Raw genomic sequence first — 21061 nt, 5'->3', positions numbered from 1 at the left:
TGTAAGTGGTGAAGCATACTGTGTTGAGTACAAAGAAGACAGTGTAACTGCCACAACTCACTTGTCCATTGTGCACTTGGTGGGGGGGGGGGAGAATACCTGAACCTTGGTGCTCCACTATCTACCATTACCAAACTGTGTAAATATCTTGCATTTGGATTAAGGGAAGATACCAGTCAGTTTTGGGGGTAAAAGGTCAAGTTCATACCAGCTGTGACTTTAAGTAGAAAAATGGTTTCTGCACTCTACCATCTTGATGTATCACAGACCTGGACCAAACTTTATGGAGGGCTTGCTCATGGATAAGGAATAAATATTTTGGAGTTCAAAAGGTTAAAAAGGCAAGCTGACATTGACTGGAAGAAGAAAAATGGTTTCTGCACAATAATGTTAGTTCTGTATCATAAACGGTAACACATCAGTCTTTTTGACGGAACCAACAAATTGGTTTTGCATAAAAACTTTGGGTTCTAGACCACATACATTAACTAAAGTTTGGTTAGGGCATGTATTTTTGGTATAGAAGGGACTTGTTGGGTTTAGGTTAAAATGTTTTTGGTATGGATCAGTGGGTTTGCACAGTAACTCTTGTTCTACAGTAAGTTCAGTAAACAAATTATATGGATGGATGACTTGCATTTAAGGTTGCATAAAGAAGTTGGTTGATTTGGAGGTTTAAAGGTCAAGGGTATGGTAAATCTAATAAAAATAATGATTTTTAAACATTAAGTTTAGTTCAATAGTTCATTTGTTGAGGAAAATCGTACAAAATAAAAAAAATTCTCAATTATGCAAATCTTGTAATTTCAGATTTCTGTGCACTGAATGGTTTTTTTGATGACAAAAAATGAGTGATATATTGGCTTTAATTTACCAATGTTTATTGTATTTTATTCTTGTTAAACAAATTGGAGCCAATGTTTTTGTCTTTACTATAAGCAAACTTTAGAATCAACACTTGTATCTGAGAAATTTCATGAGTTATTCCATCATGCTAAAATGAGGGAGTGGTGTACCTTTTATTATTATTATTATTGGTGGTGGTGGTGCTGCTGCTGCTGTTTTGTTATTTATCTACAGAGAGAAGAATGCTACGACAATGTCCCATCCTGTTTAAAATGTATAAAGAGACAAGTATACACCCAGCAGAATGTACTTGTAACTGGAATTCTTCCTTCTTACGCAGGTCAAATCCTGTTGAATTGTTCAATCACTGCATATCCAGAAAGCAGCAATACTACTACTAATAATAATAATAACAACAATAACATTTATTATTGTATAATATACATGATATTTGTTCAAGAACCAAATTTGAAAGGTGAATCTAATTAAAATACTAATATTTTCTTAAGTATTATAAGGAAGATGGAGAAAGTTTACAAATTGAGTGAAATGGGGGCCTAATTTATTTTTCTTGTGCTGGAGCATGCCAGGCTTTATAAAAGTCCATCAGTGATTTTCTCTTGATAAGCTTTGGTTTCATCAAGAAGTACAGTTAGAATGGACATATTTTGGTTTAAATTTGAAAAGAATTAGAAATTTCGTGTAATGATATGTATTGCTATTTATGTGTATTTCATTTTTGTGGAAACTGAGATCTGTCTGTTGAAACTTACAGGTGTGAAGCTTACAGAAGATGAATTAAACTCCATGATTGCCCATGCTCACCGTCGTATTGAGCAACTTCAGAAGCAGTTGGCAGAACAGATAGCACTGGAACAGCAGCGTGTGCAGAGGGCACTAGAGGATCAGCAGAAGGAGGATGAGAAAATTGAAAAGCAACACTTGGCACAAGAGGCAGAGAGGCTGCAAAATGAGTTTGCCATAGAGAAAGAGAAATGGGTCAGTCATGTTACTGGGTACTTATTGTCATGTTACTGGTGAAATTAATGTGTGCTAGTGTTTTATGAACAACATTTTTAAGATGCATAAATGTGTGCCTTTCCACCTTAATATGTATTTATATGTTGACAGAGAATGGCATACATATTTCTTATACAGATGATAAGAAACAGTATGCATATTTCTTTGTACTGTACAAAAAAAACTATGTGATTAGATGTACATATGCAATTTTTTTCCTTTTTATTAATTTAATTATTATTGCCTCCTAAAAGAGGAATAGTTTTTTAAAGGTCTTCACTTTACATTATGCCACTGTAGTTCATTTGGTTGGGTGTACTCATAATCCAGCATGCAGGGTAAGAGGGCTGTATCACCCTTTGTTCACTGGAATTCTCTTCAGTTCAGATCGGAAGGTTCGGTGGTTCTCGTGATACCATCGGGATTCATAGCCCAAAACAGATTACCATCTGTTGGTAGTCAACCGGTGTCCCTGCTTGCTTTCTGCCATAGCCAGTTCGAGAACACCAGACATGCAAGATTCTGTTTGCACTCTCAGGGATCTATGACCTTGGACACATTCCAACATCATGGTAGATGTGACATTGGGCATGATAAAGATTTCTCAGATCTGTTAGACAATTTTTATCTCCAGCAACCAAAATCCATAACATTGTTTCCAAATGGAATTTGTCTTATGTTCTAACTTGGCTCAACTCAAGCAAGTTTGAACCGCTCGCTTATACTTCATTAAAGTTCTATCATACAAGACATGCTTCCTGATAGCTTTAGCTTTCGCATGCAGGGTCAGGTACATGCTCTTTCAGTTGACACAGACTATCTTCTGTTCAGTTCTGATTGTTTGGTAGTCTTCTTTACACAACCAGGCCAGTTGCCAAGAATCGGTTGCTGTCCATAGGTAACCGAGTCATCATTCGTCCTCTCTTTTCCATAGACAAGTCTAGAGCGGCAGTCATGCAAGATCCTGTCTGCACCCTCAAAGCACTACTTGAGACACAAAGAGACAAGTCATGGCATGAGCAATGTCTCTTCTCACATGGCTTACTGCTCTGAAGATTCAAGCAATCTCTGTGAGGCAGAACACAGGATATCACGCTTCACTATCAAGGAGGACGGGTTATCTTTCATGTGGGGGAATCCGGTCTCCAGAAGGATACCCAAGGTAGAGGCCGGATCCCCTCCAACTGTTACTTATTCTCCTAACGTAATGTGATTGGGGAACTTATTTGAAGGAGAAAGCAAATTTAGTGTCTCGCTCAGCTAAATACTGGCGACACCTGCTGGTATCAAAGGGAGGTAATGAGCAAGAGTTATTGCCCTTCATCTGAAAATGGGTTCATGTTGGAGACAGTTGCGAAAGATCTAAGCATGTGTTCATATCTGTGGACACTCAACAGAGCTGCTTCACCTCAGCAGGGACCTTTACTTTGGACACTTTGAAGGTCATTACTGTAATAAGTAAAAACCTTTGGTTTCTTCCCTGATAGGAGAGATCTTCCTTCCATAGCTTCCTAAGAATTGATGGACACACAGTACTCTTCCCTCGCATCTGCTCTTGACTCATAAAAACCAGACAAGAAGAGTTATCATCCAAATCACCCCAGGGGCCATCAGAAAGTTATTTAAAGCTATGCATCCCCAGTCCAAGACACGACCCCAATTTAAATCTCCTCTCGCTCATCAGGTGGTAGATGGGGTCACCAGAAAGGCACAGGAATTATGTTTGCATGACCTTTTAAAACAAGGTGGTGGGTGCACTGCAAGGGACTTGTTCCCTTTCCTGCATTGCATTCCTATTCCATCAATTCCTAGGTGCTTGAATAACCTTGTTTTAGTTAAGCATAATGGCCGATATATGGGTCTCCTCTTTGTATAAACAAGCATACTGGCTTCAGTTTTGTGAACATGCTTCTTTGGCAAGGACCCCTATGAATTCCACTAGTCAGAATCTAGTGCAGCTAAAGGAATAGGAGGACTCTGTTACTGCAGAAGGGAACAGTAGAGAGGTTGCTAAATAACCAGTCTCCAAGATTCCACTCCCAGATATTTCCTAGTAGCCCCCTAAAAAGAGGGGAAATCTTTGGCTTTTATCAGTCTTCCTTGCCTACAAAAGTTTGTGTACAAGGAACCATTCCAGGCAAGGACCACAATCTCATTCAGGTATACCATAAGACCTTGCAACTGAATGGTCTCCATCAACCTCCAGGATGAGATCCTTCACATCCTTGTTTTCTTCCTTGCAGGAAATACCTCCAATTTCGCTTGGACTCATATGTTTTCCATTTCCACACTCTGCCATTCATTCTTGCCACCATGCCCAGAGATTTTACCAGAATAATGGGATTAGCCACCATCCACCAAAGGTCACTCAGGTTTCCTATCCTGTAATATTCTGATGACAGATTGATCCACAGTTGCCTTTCATAGTCAGACAAATTCAGTCCCAATGCTGGTCCATCGATACACAACTGGTCCTTTCTTAACCCAGTCCAGAGCGATTGGAATTTGTTTGACCCTTGGATACATGGGGATGAATTTCCTCACAAATGGGGGATTAGTCTGTGTCTCATGGGACCGAGCAGATAGGATCCTGGCCCTGTTGGAAATACTGGGAGCAAGACCTTGGTGGTTTGCCCATATCTATCTTTTCTTGTGACCTTGAACTCCACAGTGACGTGGAAGACTGCCTTTTGTGCTCCCTTCCAGTTCTTCCTTTTGGCAAATTGGAAACTATACCAGGAACCCCTGACAGCTCAGATTTCTCTAGGATTGGATTTTTCACGACCACATGAGCTGGTGGACAAACTGGAGCCCCCAAGCACACACTTGTTACGTGTTTAGGCTCGATTGCAAGAGGTCCCGGGTTCAGATTACGGATGAGCCCCCAATTCTTATGTTACATGTTTAGGCTCAAATAAACGGTAACACAAGAAAGAGTGAAAACAACAAGATTTGAAAAATTTAACAAATAATTTATTTCTCTGGAAAAATACTGTAAAAATAGAAAAATAAAAACTTATGGTTTTAAGAATCAAATCCAAAATAATGCAAGACTAATCCATGAATCAAATTTTAGAAGTCCTAATAATGAAATGTTCTAATGAATTCAAGTTCGAGTCCCAACGAAAAATCCAAGATGGAAGGCGATGATGTATACTGTATCCTTTGTGGTGTTGCAAGGTCTACAGTTCTGTGTTATTCACAAACAATAATCCAGTGTTTGAATTAATGAAATGTCTTTATCCAAGAATTCTGGATGAGCGCTAATTCTGATGAGCACCAGGAAAAATAATTATCCTTAGAATCCAAATAAGTCGAATAAAAATTAAATTGTAACTCCCAACTGACACAACAGACACTTCCCAGTGTAAAGTAAAAGCCCTGACTGAGAAAAATCTCTATAAACAATGATTATACAGTAACTCGAAATGTGAAACAAATTCCCAGAGGAGGGTCAACTTTCCAAAACCTTGGAGAAGTATTTACATATAAAAGCACTTAGTCCCAGTATGACCTTGACAAACAATCAGTTTACTCTAAAAATAGGATAAAAATAAAAAGTTGTTTACTTCTTTCACTGATTTCTAAATATAGGTCAGCTTTAGGTGTTCACAACTGAAGAGTCAAGGTCAAACTATTTTCGGTCAAAATATCAATTCCTAGTAAACAAAACTACATTATTTTGACATGTAATGAAGTTAAAAATAAAAATATTTTAAAACTTACAAAAAATTAAATATAAATAAATCAAATATATGTAACACACACCCAAACCTATCTGTTCACAGACACATCAGATTCAGGATAGGGTGCTCACTTGGAGCCAGAAGGCCTAGTTCTTCAGAGTTCATTGTCTTGGAAAGAAACTACCTTCCTCATAAACATTTGGAAATGAGGGGTTATTTCTATCACTACAGGGATGCATGGACACAATAAGGAGTCACTGTGCGGTCTCCAATAACATGTCAATGGTAATGTACCTCGGGAGAGGAGACATTCTGTTCACATCACTGGCAACTCAGAAAGTATTTCCCTATGAGTTCATTACATCCCTGACAATAAAGATATTTTTGGCAGAGTCTGTTGAGGAGAGGTAGGCAGCCCTCATGGTCTCTGCACCAGACCGTAGCTGTTTGTGACAAGACTAAACAACAAGATCTTTTATATCTTCCCTGTCCCAGACCAAAGAGACTGGACAATGGATGAAGTGGGATCACTGTTGGCTTGCATTTTCCCAACCTTCAAGCATCTTTTAAGTCAGGACCTCCACTACCCTGTTCATTTTGATAGGCCTTCTTTGGCCTCAACGTTCATGGTTCAGTTATATTCTCAACCTGCTGGTAGACCAGCCCAAGATGTTGATTCAAGAGAGGGACCTTTTGTTACAACACAGGAATTCTCCTACACAATAAATAGTCCACTAAGTGTCCTTGGTTTATCTCTATGATCTATCTGCAGGAACAAGTTTTAGAGCAGTTGCAAAGTTTATTATTCAGGCCAGGAGATGCTGCATGTCCATTGTATATGATGCCAGGTGGAGAATCCTTTGTGTTTGCTACAGTAGAAAACACTTTAATCCCAACTGTTCCTCTATGAGAACAGTGGCTGATTTTCTCTTCTTTTTTTTAAGAGAGTTTCTACTATGAAGGGCTGTAATGCAGCCATATCTGGCACACTTACTTTTCAGAAGGCCCAACCATCAGTTCATATTCACGTACAGGTTAAACCTGCTATAAAGCAATGCTCTGGGTCCAACGAATAACATAGCGATAAAAGCAGGATCACATTAACAAATTCTCGGAAAATGTCAAACTAGCTACATGTTACTTCCTCCAGACATTAAACAATTCTGACTGTGTTAAAAAATCTTTTAACTTGTCTGAACTTGATAGCTTTTCTTTATTTTTGTTAACAAATATAACACTGCAGTATGTTTTAGATAATTTTGGAAGTTAAGGCAACATTAAACACAGTGCTGGGATTAAAAATCAGCTTGGGATATGAATCATTGGCTTTACCAAGAGCATGTATTTAGGTCACCTTAAATTTAAAAAAAAAAGGGAGCCATGCTGCCATCTCGTTATAAGTGGAATGAATCAGCTTTGGTCAGCACTTTACAATACCAGTTTTCTATCTATCTGAAATTTTTGTCATTTCCTTTGTTCAGGATGCTGCAGCACAAGTTCAGTTTGAGGAGGACCTACGTCACCACCTAGCTCGACAGGCAGCTGCACACAGTGAGCACTTGCAAGAAGTGCTGCGTGTTCGTGAAAAAGAGCTGGAGGCACAGTTTGAGAGAGTGCTTCACACTAAGCTTCTTGAGGAACGGTCCTCTTTCCACACTGAGATGGTCGGCTGGATTGCCCGGCTTAAAGGCATTGAGGCAGCTGTAGACAGTAAGCTATATTAGGCTAAAGCTTTGTCTTTGTTTTTACTTGGCTTATGCTATCATAGCAAACTGGCATTGAATAATAATGGAGATATCAGTTAAAAAGTTATGACTATTCCAGAAATAATGACTTTATAGGGTTTAAAGGTACTTCGTTAAGTCTTTTCAAGTAGTTATTGAGTTATTGATTTCATTGCATTTTGTCCAATATGTTTATTTTTTAATAGCAGTAATGCATGATATACAGTTATTGCAGTTGTTGTCCTTATGATGGACTCAGACCAGGGACATTATTCTCTCCTTCATTTAGTAATTGGAGGTGTAGAATAAAATGCAACATGATCACAGTCTGATACTTTTGTCCACTTATCATTGGGACATCTTCTTTGGAGTTCATGCATTTAATAAATATAAGTGTATCGTATGCACAACACTTTGTCAATGCAGATATTTTCTGGCATTTGTACTGTCAGTTGTGTCCTTTTTTGTGTTGTATTTATTTCTCTCCAGTCTTTGCTTTATTTCTCTGTATCAGTATCTAATTTTGTTGATTTGAGGATTCTGAGTACATTGCTAGTGCTAGTGAAGTTGTGCTTCTTGTGTTACACCTCAGTAGTAACTGGTGTCAGGGTAAGTACTGCCTACCCTTATATTGTTCCAGTTCTTGTTATATTTATATATTTCCCGAAGATTTTGGCAAATACGGGCATAAAAGGCAGTAAGGGATACTCACACCACCTGCCTTGCATTCATAGCATTTGTATACATTGACCATTGCCCCATTTGTTAGTTTGCGGCTCAGTGAGGTTTGGGACATGGTGGAAGTCACTGGGCTTGTATGGCTAGGGAGAAAAGACACCCACTTCGTCATGTTTTGAGGAGGATCCCCTCTATTCACAGGAGGTGGCTATGGCTTCAGTTATTCTTGGTGTACAGATACTGCCTATTTTAATGGTGGCCTTTCCCATTATGCAGAAGTCACCTGACTTTGTGAGAAATTTGGCTATGGCACATCCCAGTATATGAAAATTGCTTGTGCCTATGGCACTTCCCACTGTACAGAAATCACCTGGTTTAATGATGGCACTTTCCAATATATGGAAGGTTAATGATTCAGTGAGAGAGGTGTTTGGAGGTAGGAGGCTTTCTACATTCACTAAAGGTGATCTCATGGTAAGGGCTGTTTGGTATTTTCTAGTGTAAGGAAGTCTTTAATCAGGCAATGGGCAGCAACAACCTGTCACTGGGTTCTGATCACTTAGCACTGGACATTGATAGGTATCAATCACTAGGCATGGTGTATAGTAGCAATCTTGTTTTTGGTTTTGTTTACAGAGCATTGTGCATCGGGCATGGATATCTGGGCAACATATTTTGTGCGTTAGTCAATAGTTTTTGGACCATGTACAGAGTTTTGACCACTGGTGTAAGTGCCTGACAGCAGGAGGAAGAGCACGATTTTATAGCTACCCTTTCTTTTTATTTCCTTTCAGTATGGGGAATGGTGTTTGAATGTTGATAACCAGTCTGAGAGAAGGGATCAGGTTGATACCCCTCCCAGATTGATTTTCTATGAGCTGTTTTTTTGTTGCACTGAATGGGTACATTATCAGCATAAAGCATTAGTATCATGGTCACTGCAGACATGTCAGTCATGGTGTACCTGAGCTGCTGAGGAGGCAGTGATGCTCCTTAGGGGGTGCTCACCAGTTATTATGTACTTTTCAGAGAGTGACGTACATAAGGTGAAGTTGTTTGCATTTGTAACATGCACAGTAGAGATAATGTTAGCATACCTCTATGCTAATTTTATGTAATGTGGCTGATATTTCTTTGGATACTGTACTTGTGGAAATTACACGATCTAAGCACACAGTATAACAAAATGGATGCTCCCATGTGCTTGACAAATTAACATAGTTTATCAAAAGTACACTAACTTTAGTAGTTATTATAATGGGAAAACGAATTTTGCTGAAGTAGGCAATAGCAGCTTCTGAATGTGTAATGAACGAATTACAAAATATCTAAAAAGTAGAAAACATTATTGGCTCTTTTTTCTTCAATTTACCTCTGAAGTCCAGGATGTGAAAATGACCATGTGGAGCTAGCAGTTTTTTTATACGAGCACATCTTGAGCCCAGGCTGTATACTATAGAACCTAAATTATACCCATCAGTCATACATCAAAATAAAGGGAATTAAAAATTCTTGTAACAACACCTAAGATAGACAAAGTCTTTATTATATAGCCAGCATAACCGGTGAAGAAATCCTGGGAAATTCTGTTTCTTTAAAACTCTGCTTGGAAATTTGGAACCTTCATTGGAAAGCTTTAAGGGGAGATTACGCTTATATTCTGCCATATTCAAGGTCAGAGGAATGTTTTGGTGGATAGCTTGTCCAAACTGTGCTCATGGAATGGTCTCTACAGCAGTTTTAAGCAGAGACACCTTTTCATTTGCAGAGAAAGCCAGTGGGAGGCTCCACTGTCAAACCGGAGGGCATATGTAGTGGATGCCTTCAGTCTAAAATGAGATCTACTGTACACTTATTCATTCCACCTTTCACAGTAATCCCTCAGGTTCTTCACAGATAAATACTTCCAAGTCATGGCTTATCCTGACCTCAGAGATCAAAGTTCAATGATCTGTCGGTTGGGTATTCCACGAGTGATCTGTTTTTGTTTTTTTGCAGCACAGAGGGTCCCTTGTGCACAACACTCCTCAAATCCTTGACCTTCATGCCTTGCTAAGATCAAATGATTTATCCTCCAGAACCAGTTTTCATGCCAGGTTGCCAAATACATTGTTCAAGCTATAGTCTGATAATACAAACCCGTTTGTTTGTAACCCCCTACCGATTTAAATAATGAAAACATTTAAGGTGATAAAAAGTGCAAGGAACTCAGTCAATCAAATCATTGATTTATAGTTTCTAACTGACTTTGAGTTGAGTGGCCCTAACACAGGCATCATATGCGTGTTTCATGCTTAATGGAAGTTTTCGGTGTAATAGACGGACATGCTCAGATCCATTTCCAGTTTCTGGACAAGTCCATTTCCAGCAAAGGGGTGTATCACGACTATATATGTACATACATAAGTCGTCTGCTTCCGATATTTACAATGTGGAATCAAGCAAAGGAAAATAATGACAACTACAAATTTTCTTTTCATGTGGATTTAACAAGCAGTTTAATTTCTATGTCCATGTATGCAGAGGGATATAATTCCAAACTCTCAACATTATGTAATTTACGCAATTATTCAACAGTTACCGAACAGGATGAACTACGTCATTATGTTGTCTGAGGGAAATAAACTAGCCTATAGTGTATGCAATATGGTGCCATGTTAGTATGGAAAGTCCATTAAGCATGAAATGGTGCAGGGGATGCCAGCATTAATGCCATTCTGGTCAGAGTCAGGTTAGAAATCATAAATCAATGATTAAATTGACTTAGTTCTGTGCACTTTTTATCACATTAAATGTTCTCATTTTTGAAATCGTTAGGGGGGTACAAACTAACCGGGATGAACAGTCAGACTTTAGAAGGCAATCATCCTCCAAGATTTACGATGCCAAGTGGTGAATTTTTTGTAATTGGTGCATTAGGAAACTTGTTGATCCCATCTGCAGGGTTGCCTCCAGGATGTTTGTGAAAATCCTGCTAAAATGTAAATTTCACACACAAATTGTGAATCAGTGCAGATAAAATCACACACTGAGTAAAGATTAGGCACAATTTTAATGAATAATGCATGTTCTATTTTTTAAGAGATGTAGAAATGACCTGTATTGCTCCTTTATAGTGTTGCTGTTGTGAACTGAATTACATCTTTGGTTCCAGTGTGTTCTGAGTAGATAATGCAGAGTTTCAAATCTAATTGCTTTATTTATACTATACTTTCTCTGATATCTTTTTCCACCATTTCATTTGGTTGAAAATCCATAGTAGGAAATGTGAATTGTGTTAACAAGCTTTCGAGTTTCTTAAACAAAATTCTGCTCATTGTGATCAGACATATTCATTTTGATAAAGAAAAATATAGTCAACCAACTTTGACCTTCCCCTGCTATAGTTGCTCATCAAATAACTGAAATAGTGATGAATTGAGCTTGAAAAATGCAACGATGATTTTGAATGGGTTTGCCTCAGTAAAAAAAAGGCGTCAGAGGAACCTTAGTACAGGTAAGGCAGCTAGGCTCTAAACTGTGAGACAGTGTCAGTATTGGCTGCCAACTGTATGAGCTTATTTTGCCTCCAGTTGCACTGTGGACAGGGTACAAACAAGCTACATTGATTAGTTTGACAGGAAGGCTTTGCCCCTCTTCCATCCCCGTCACACGTACCAGAGTTGATGTCTCACATTGTAGGACTATAATCTACATAGACATTAATGACAGGGCATGTTGTGACAACAAGTCATCGTCAACATTTTCAAAGTAAAGCAGTTCATGTTTATAAAATAAGGGTACACACTGAATTCTGGCTTGAATGAACAGCATCAGATTGAGTATAGTTAAAATCTGTCAATCATTCTGTTGGTGATTTATTAGATCAAGCCACTGTTATGATTTATATAGTGGGGATTTTATATTGCAACTTTGTATTATTGTTTTTGTGTCATCATTACTTGGTAAGAGATCAAGACTTTCATTGATCTGTTTTTTTGCCCTATCATCAAACAAAACTAATTACAGTCATCCAGAAAAAAATATTCTTATTTCATTATAATAAATTCTCAGCCAATTTTCATTTAACAATGAAAGTATGTATACAATAATAGAGGGATAATCTAAAATCTGTGTAGTTCCTATGCATACACTTGTATAAAAATAAATTATAAGCTCACCACAAAAAGAATTTTGAAATCAATTGGACTATGCACAATAGCTTATAAGATCTGGACGTTACTTGTGCTGAAAAACAATACAGATGTCAATATACATTTTATTTTGTTGCTACCAAAATATATCGTTTGTTCATTTACAAATTTTTCAACATATTTTTTCACAGTTCTGACATTTTAATTTTTTTTCCTTTTTCCATTAGTGCGTGCTGAGAGTGAAAAAATGGCCCAGCAGGCTCAAACACTATGGCTTGCCTGTGTTGCCCTGAATGGTGCTATCCGACTGGGAAACCCAGAAGGTGCTAAAATGGAAGAGCAGCTGAGACCTCTGAGTAACGAGGTGAAGGCAATTTCTGAGGCTTCTGGAAACCATCCATTTGTTATGAATGTTGTAGAGAAAATCCCTGAGCAGATTTTGACAAAAGGTGTGTGGACAGAGGATAATCTGAGAGCCAGATTCCCAAAAGTGCAGAAAATTTGCAGGAGAGTGTCAATGGTCGATGAAACTGGAGGGTCATTGCTGAGATATTTTCTGTCTTACCTTCAGTCAGTTTTCATTTTTGACTCTATTTATACAAAATGTAAAGACACAGAAGTGGATGTAGATGATCTTAATACATTTTCGATCTTAGCTAGTGCAAAGTTTTGGCTAGAAAGGGGGGAGTTTGAGAATGCTGTCCGCCTGATGAACCAGTTGCAAGGAGCTCCACGACGTGTGGCTGCAGATTGGATTGAAGAAGCAAAGCTATATCTAGAGGCAAGACAAGCTGCAATGACCCTAATGGCATTTGCTTCAGCCAGAGGTCTTGGAACAATATTTTAAACAAGACGTTGATAGAGTTTTCATATTAAATCAATTAAGAAATTTAATAGAAATCTGGTGTATTGGTTATGTAGAGGGTATACTGGAACTCGCCACTTAATGAAATGAAAAATTGTCTTGCAAAACAGTAATGCCTTTAAACATCCATTCCAAATTTTGATAAACAGTTGCCATGTTTCATAAAATAATCATATAACAGCATACATTTAACCTTTATCTAAATGAATGATAGCAGTAATTGACAGTTCGTTATTCATTTGCATAAAGTTTACAACCATACAATTTATTTTAATTCTTATATTAATATTGTTTGATGAATGATTGCTGTAATTTACAATTATTTGTGCAGTTGATAATAAAAAGACGAATAAAATACTACTGCATACACATCAGTGATATTAATAGTGCAGATTCCATATGTTCACAAACTCAGGTCAGAAGACTGTTTTCATGAATTAATAGACCTAATAATTTAAGCTCTCATCATGCAAGTGACAGGTGTAAATGTTAGGTAGATGAAGTAAATTTTTGTCTTCAAATAAAAATGGCCATGAATCGTTTTTGTACCTAAAGGACTTAAAGCTCAAAAAACAGTTTTTCTGTTGATATTGATTCACATGTGGACAGCTTTCTTTCCAGATGGTTTTGAAAGCATTCTCTTGCATAAGAATACAAGGATGTCACAGACATGCAATTTTGAATGAACAATCAAAACAAAAGAGAAATTAAATATTCACTACCGAGACTGTGACCAGAGTATGAGTGAAGCACTTAAGTTTAGCATAACTTGTGCTTGATGTTTGTCATTTACTTTTATCTTATAGATGCTTTTGAAGAATATTTTGTATTATGCTGGTGATTCTCTGAATAGGTATTTCACAATATTCAAAGGTAGGGAGTAGTAAATGTTTTTGCAAAATGTGGATTCAAAAAAGGCTGTAAAATGCATCCTATTTCCAGTGACTTTAAACATAAATTTTGTTGTGATAAATGAAGAGTAAAATATTTACAACTTATATTGTTTTACCCCCGTTTTATTTTTTAACCCTTCTTGTTGGCAGACTCTTGATCAATTTTTGGTTTACTTGCACAACAGTACGGAAAATTTTGCCCCCAGTCATGAGAACAGCTTTATCGCCTGTCCTAATCTCTGGTTTATAACTACAGAGTTGAGAACTATTGTACCACCCTTGTGAAGCTGTTGGCTTCCATGCATATCAAAGCTTATACATACGTAGTCTTAACTCCATCTCAACTATTGTTTTTGCAAGGTCCTATGCAACAGTTTAGAGTGGAATTCATAACACCTAACCCCACTGGAGGGAATTATGGTGGCTAACTTTATTCCTGTCAGTCCTGTTAACCCTTATGACTTGACCACAAGTCCTATTGTAATGACCCTTAAAATATGGACTGGTGGAATAATAGCAGAAATTACTGAAATATAATTGCAGTAAAATCCCAATACTGGCTTGCCCATGTTTTATACTGATCTGTTTCAAATTAGAATCAGTGGTGTTTGTCAGAGAACCAGACTGCTTTAAAGTGGGCATACATTTCATGTGAAATGTCTGCATGATCACCTAGCTTTTAGAATTTTCCAAAATGGCATCCAACAAACAATACAGGTTCAAGACGAAAGGGACAATAACCTCTTAAAAAGTTGAATAGCACAAATGAATTAAAAGGAATAACTGGAAGGGCAACAGTTACGTTGATTGGATATGTTTTATTTTGAGTATGTCTTCTGGCAAGAGAGATTACTGTTGCCATGTGAAATTGAAAAAGTAAAAAGGAAAATTCAAGTTGGGACCAAGAAACCACTCCAAGGGGTTTGAAACTGCAGATTGTTGAAACTGTACTGGAGGTAATTAAGGTTGAAGTGTACAGTAAAATCTTTTTAGTTGAACAAAATATTTACTGTCACTACACCAGATTCCAGTTACACTTTTTAACCTTTTAATGCATTTTTTCCAACTTGACAATTACAGTATATGATATTTTGTTACCCCTTACTGAAAAATTGGTATAACTTGAGGAAAAATATTGATTGCCTAACAGAAAAGGTTTTGTTAGGATTGGCAGTCTGAGATTTATGTTGGTTGTACTCTACATTCTTGGCGGAAGTTTTTTGCATTTCACACGGTTGTTTTATGCTGCATATTTATATCTGGAAAAAACAAAAACTTGGTCATTGGTTTGTTGGTTTATGGGCATAAATGCCATTTTTCAGTACATGATAGTCACATGGCAGCCAAGTGTATTGGTTAGAAGGAGACCACTAACCAATTTGAACCTACTTGCAAACTTTCTCACATACCCATGTTGGTTGAGGTGAGACCTGAACTTGTGCAGACAGATGTGAGATGACCAATACACCCTTATCACAAAAGTAGGTCACTGTGCTCTACCATCTTTGGCTCAGTTTGTGTTTTAACTATTCATGTTAGATTCATTAAGTGAGATGGTTGTATACATTGCTGGTACCACACCAACACAAAAAAGGCCTGAGACCTACTTTTCACATAATACTTGAGTTTTATTTTTGAGTATTATGACCACAGGTTTTGTGCATACCATGTATATACTATACTATCCATTATCTTTTTTATGTAACATTTATAATAACACCTTATAACCCATGCCATACAAGGCAAAGACATCACAACCACCAAGGCATTTGAATGTATTTGAAAATCGTTCATAACAATATTTTGCGATTTGGTGAACAGTGTTTTTGTCATCTGGTAAAACAAATCTTACATTTGTGCATATTTCAAATTAAAGTCATAACGACTATTTAAATAATTTTGATCTTGCACTCCCAAGCTTTGCAAGAGATAGAAATTTTAAAGTTTCATAACTTTCATGCAAAAGGTGAACAATCCTTTTTGCATTCTGCATGTAACATCAAAAGTCGATATGGATTCGTGAAACTGTATGGATGCAGTCATTTTTCACCCGAGATATTTGTTCATAAGTTTGAGGGAATGAGTCGTGTCTGTCTGTCATGTTTTGATAGGCTTGCCTTTGAATCATTGAAGAGCTACTCATTGTTCTAGACTGTGATCTAAACGCTAGATAGTTACAGAGCTTCATTATTTTCCAGTAACATCACACAGATCTGTTTACCTGCTACTGTGAGGTCATGGGTTTGATCCCCTGCCAAGCCATACCAAAGACTTACAAAAATGGCACTAACAGCTGCCTCGCTAGGCGCTCAGCATTAAAAGGTTTGTGTTAGGACTGGTTGGCCTGGTGTCAGGATAACGTGACTGGGTGGGACATCATGCTACATGTCTGCGGCATGATGTCCCAGTGCTAGACATCACTATAAACAGCATCATTGCAGACATCATAGTGATATGGCTGAAGAATTGTTAAAGCTACGTTAAAAATCCAAATCATAACACATTTGTATCAGTGTCCACTGTTGCACAAGCTTAATTATATCTCTTTACTAAGTTTTTTATTTATTACAACATTTACAACAATTAACACATATCAAATTCATCTACTGTAAAGTACTGACCCATGGGAGGGGGTGGGTTTTCTTTTGAGATGAGACATCTTTTCTTTTGTCTCGGATAATTATTTTTCCTGAATAATAATTTAATGGATTCAATATGATTGTATTTTGCTAAAAATGAAAGTAAGCTGTTTTATCTAGCTACTGACGGACCAAAATGAAAAATAGTGCCACACACCTGCCCCAGAACATTAAATTGTTGGTCCCTAATATAATTACGGTATACCATGGAATGAACCCATGGTATGTTCAGATATATACAGTGGTAAAAAACTTTTTCATTGTAACCCAGCACTAGATTTCAGAGTAATACTGTTTCAGTTTACAGAACTTACTGGGGGCCCCGAGTGGTCTAAAGCGCTCTCCGTCACGGATCACTGCCGTCTTACCTCTATCTGCGTAGGTTCAAGTCTCGGGCTTGGCCAATGTGGATATGTGAGAAAGCTTGCCGGTAGCTTCTCGTGGGTCGGTGGTTCTTTCTAGGGTTTTCCCGGGTTCTTCCTCCACCGTTAATACTGGCCACCGTGTATAGCTTATCTTGTGCTGAAAAATGGCGTTAAACCCTATAACAACAACAACAACTACAGAACTTACTGAAATAAAACAAGGACACTATTAGGAGAAGAAACATAATTCAGTTATAAGGGGATTTCTCCTTAATGAGATTCTCGTCTAAAGAGGTTTCAGTAAATGTAGGCTAAAAGGGATAAATACAATAAACTAGACCAAGTGAGCTTGAAGTAGGTCACCTGGCCCATATTGCTGTGGCTGATCTTGTAAATTTTAAATAATATTTGTCTTTATTTTGCTAAGCATAATACTTTAACCTCTACATAAACAGTCTTATCTCTAAATAAGTCAATGAAAGCCAATGACTGAGTCAATTAAACTAATCTGTGTAGCTATGTTGCCCATCTTTTACACACCCTGTGGGCTGAGGTATAAAATTGGCTTGATACACCTTCTTGCATGCCATATTGATGTGACTAATGGAGGCAGACGCCATGGTGACTCACTGATCAGCATGCCAGACTGCAATTGGAAGGATGCAGGCTGAAATCCAAACATAAGCCAAGGTTGGTAACCATGGTGTCTCTTTGGTCAAGGGACTTCACTCTGAAAGCATTGGCATTAAATAACCTACCTGTCTTGGCATGCAGTAAACAACAAACCAATCACATTTACTAGATATAGACTTTTTAAAGACTAAATATGGAAACTGCAGCTGAGAATAAAAAATCTATTAATTACTGTTAATTTACTACAAAAGAAAAGTATTAGGTCTTCAAAAAGACTTTTAATTTCTCATTAATATGTTTACCAACATCTTTTAGAATAATCAAACCATACACAGAATATAATGAAGTGCACTTACATGTGCTAACTTTTTACTTGGAGTGACTACACACAGACAACTACACATACAGGTATACAATAAATACTACTTGCATTAAAATGATACTCCAACAGAAATTATGTTGCAAAAACAATAATTTTGATAATTCACCTAAAAATGTGAAATGTGTAGAGATATTTCATGTTCATCAATTTGTATCAGTCATACCATCATTGTACTAAGAAACTGTACTCTGGATAAATTTAATGAGGATACAGTCTGCATCATTAGCACACACTGAAAATGTGATGAACTGCATACATATATATATATAGACTGGAAGAGCTGGCTCGATTTGTCAATGTTGGCACTCTCTTGCTGATGGTTACACCTTTCCTTCCCAAAATGGCTGCATCCAAAAGGGCTGATGCAAGATCCATTTTTGAGACTTATTTAATCCACAAAGCCATAACAGTTTGTCAGGCAGGCATGGTGATAAGTTCTGAGAAAATCTGGATGATCTACACAGATTCCAGCAGCTGCCTTTCTTCCATGAGATTATGAAAAAGGCATTTTTGCTAAGGAGTGGCTATTTTTATAAAAGTTTTGACCAAAAAGGCAGGTGTGTACTTTGTATGGACTGAAAGTATTAAATCAAAACAAGGTATACTGACAAATTTTTAAAGACCAGTTTTACTTAACTTGCAATGAGATGCACATTACATGACAGGGGAACAGGTGATAAATGTATTTTTAAATATACAAAGTAACAGCTGTCATGTGAAGAATGGAATATTAGTCCTGAATGACAAAATATAACTATCAAATAAACATATAAAAATTATTCACAGACACCTTGAGCAATTATGAAATAAAATTAGAAGAAAAAAATATAAAGTTTACATGTGCTGACATTTCACATAATGGACATTATTTAAAATTTTCAAAGCATCATAGGTAAAAGATATTTAGTGACAAAATTATGCTAATTCTGTTTACTCCAGTGTGAAAATAATCCTGCTAATATCCCCAATTATATGGCAGATATCTGCCTTGATAAGATTTGAAAACAAGTTTTATATTACGAAAAGGAAAAAGGATTGCAGACTGTGAATAAAGGAATTTTAAAGTGGCAGAAATAAAGTGCATAATCCACAACACCTAAATAGTAATGAAGCAAGCATATTGGTTCAAGTCACATCAGTTATTACTGTCTTTCCAAAATGAACCAGCAATCATGATCAAAAATATGTATTTGTACTGGCATGTGCACCTTTATGTATATATGCTCATGTGAGAGAGAGAAAAACACTGGAAACTGCTAGGCTACGAATTTCAGGAATCAACATGAATAAACGGCTGAGATAAAATGGCTGATCCTGAGTTCTACATTTCTTAATCTGACTTGATTGCACTTGAAAGCTTCATACTTTGAATAGGGTTTAGTTTTTAAGATAAAGAATTTCCTGGGACTTTCCTCAACGGTAATCCTGGTCATTTAAAAAAGACCTTTTCTCACTGACATATTGCTAAAAGACCATTTAATTCTGTTTATTTTGGTGTATGGCTGATATGTGTATTTTGGATTATAAGAGTATAAACTTGGCCTTTAGATGTGCATTTGTCAAAAACTGCTAGCGCTGCTTGGTCATTTTCACTTAATGGATTTCAAAAGGTAAAAATAGACCAGATGACATTTTTAAACTTTGTACACATTTTGTAATTCATTCATTGCACTTTCAGGAGATGGTATTGCATAATCTGGCAAAATTAATTTTCCGTTTTAATAACTGCTGAAGTAAGTGTACTCTGGACTAGATGAAGCTGAATTTTCAAGCACAGATTATTAGCCATTTTGGTTGTATATGTGTGCTTAGATCATGTCCTATTTCCACAATTACAATATGTAAAGAAATTTCTGCCTCAGTATGCTAAAAACTTCCCCTTACACCTGTCACTGTCAGAAATACATAATACCTGTTGAGTGCCACCTGCTATTTTCCATGACATATATTGCATTAACTTTGCTTAAATTTATTGCCTAAATTTAAATCCTACAAAAATGATTAACTGAATTGTCTATTTATTTTGTAACTTCAAAAACCCAAAAATGTAAGTTATGCCTCACTAAAATTAGCTACTGCAAGTCAAATCCATTGAAACAACTCTAAACAGACTTGGTATCACTATACCAATACTGAGGCACTCATCAGTTGATTGTAATCTGGAAACAAATTTATACAATTTGTTGGTGAGAACTGTTGAAACTCTCTCCCACTCTGCTTACCTTTCACTCTGCTTACCTTTTAATATGATGTCATCTTGACTTTACACTTTGCGTTATTTTGTGAAAATAAGTTAGCATTTTTTTCTCTTTTAGTGACTTATTAATATTCTTTACTAATTAACACATTAACCCCTAGCGACGACTTTACGGGGCAGGAGGTAGTAGCCTACTGCCGAGCTCTGTAGCGTCATGGTCATGCATGATACACTAAAATGGGTGGTATTATAGAAAGGTAGACAGATGTAGCTCTACAATGATACCAAATAATCTGAAATATCTAGTTGCACTACAAAATACAGATAGAAAAACCTCATTTTCTGGACCTGACTTTTTTTTACCCAAAATTTGCCCGTGGTCAGAATCTGATTTTGTGTCCGGATTTTAGACTTTTTGGTCTCAGATCTAAGGCAAACCAGTATGAACTGCAAACAGACAGATGAGCCTTTGCAAACAGTAGGATAAGATGGGCATTTGGAATAAAGAGTGGTCTCCATACAAAAATAATGGCTCTGTTTAGCCAAAAAAAAAAAAAAAAAAAAAAAGTCCAACTTTTACCCTTCTGCTCATGTGCGAGTCAAACAGCCAATGAAAATCGATGTTTCTAACACCACTAGGCAGTATGTTATTGAAAGATGACCAGGGATTTGGTGTTTTTGAGTCTATTCAGAAATAGCTTTCAAAATGTGTTTCCTACTCGATTTTTAGGCAAAAAAGACAAAAAGCTCCAGGGGTTATTGTGTTAAAACAACAACCAGTCAATTGGCAGCAATGTTCAAATTGCTGATTAACCTGCCATTCATAATCAAAACAAAAAAGAATGGCATAATTTTGTCTTCAAATTTATTTTGCCTATCATGCTTTGAGTATTTATGATAATATACATGGTGTGAACATTTAAGACACTACAATGTATAGAAAAAAACTACAGTACATAGTCAATCACAGTGTTCTTATCAATCCTCTTATGTCAATGCA

At 36.9% G+C, this 21061-nt stretch overlaps 1 protein-coding gene across 1 annotated transcript in view; it reads left to right on the top strand.

The window, feature by feature from the left end:
• The window catches only part of LOC149795525 (MICOS complex subunit MIC60-like), a 75078-nt gene extending 61128 nt beyond the window's left edge, over nt 1-13950 (top strand). Inside the window, exons 11-13 of the mRNA XM_089965332.1 lie at nt 1622-1845; nt 7034-7262; nt 12315-13950. Coding sequence (XP_089821458.1) covers nt 1622-1845; nt 7034-7262; nt 12315-12934 — 1073 coding nt within the window. The 3' untranslated portion in view covers nt 12935-13950. The remainder of the gene's footprint in view (nt 1-1621; nt 1846-7033; nt 7263-12314) is intronic.
• The last annotated feature ends 7111 nt before the right edge of the window (nt 13951-21061 follow it).

The sequence above is a fragment of the Sinohyriopsis cumingii genome, chromosome 7, assembly GCF_028554795.1.
Source record: "Sinohyriopsis cumingii isolate HCF-2022 chromosome 7, ASM2855479v2, whole genome shotgun sequence".
Classification (NCBI taxonomy): Eukaryota; Metazoa; Mollusca; class Bivalvia; order Unionida; family Unionidae; genus Sinohyriopsis; species Sinohyriopsis cumingii.
Note: the sequence above shows the minus strand (reverse complement) of the source record. Positions and strands in the feature narration are given on the sequence as shown.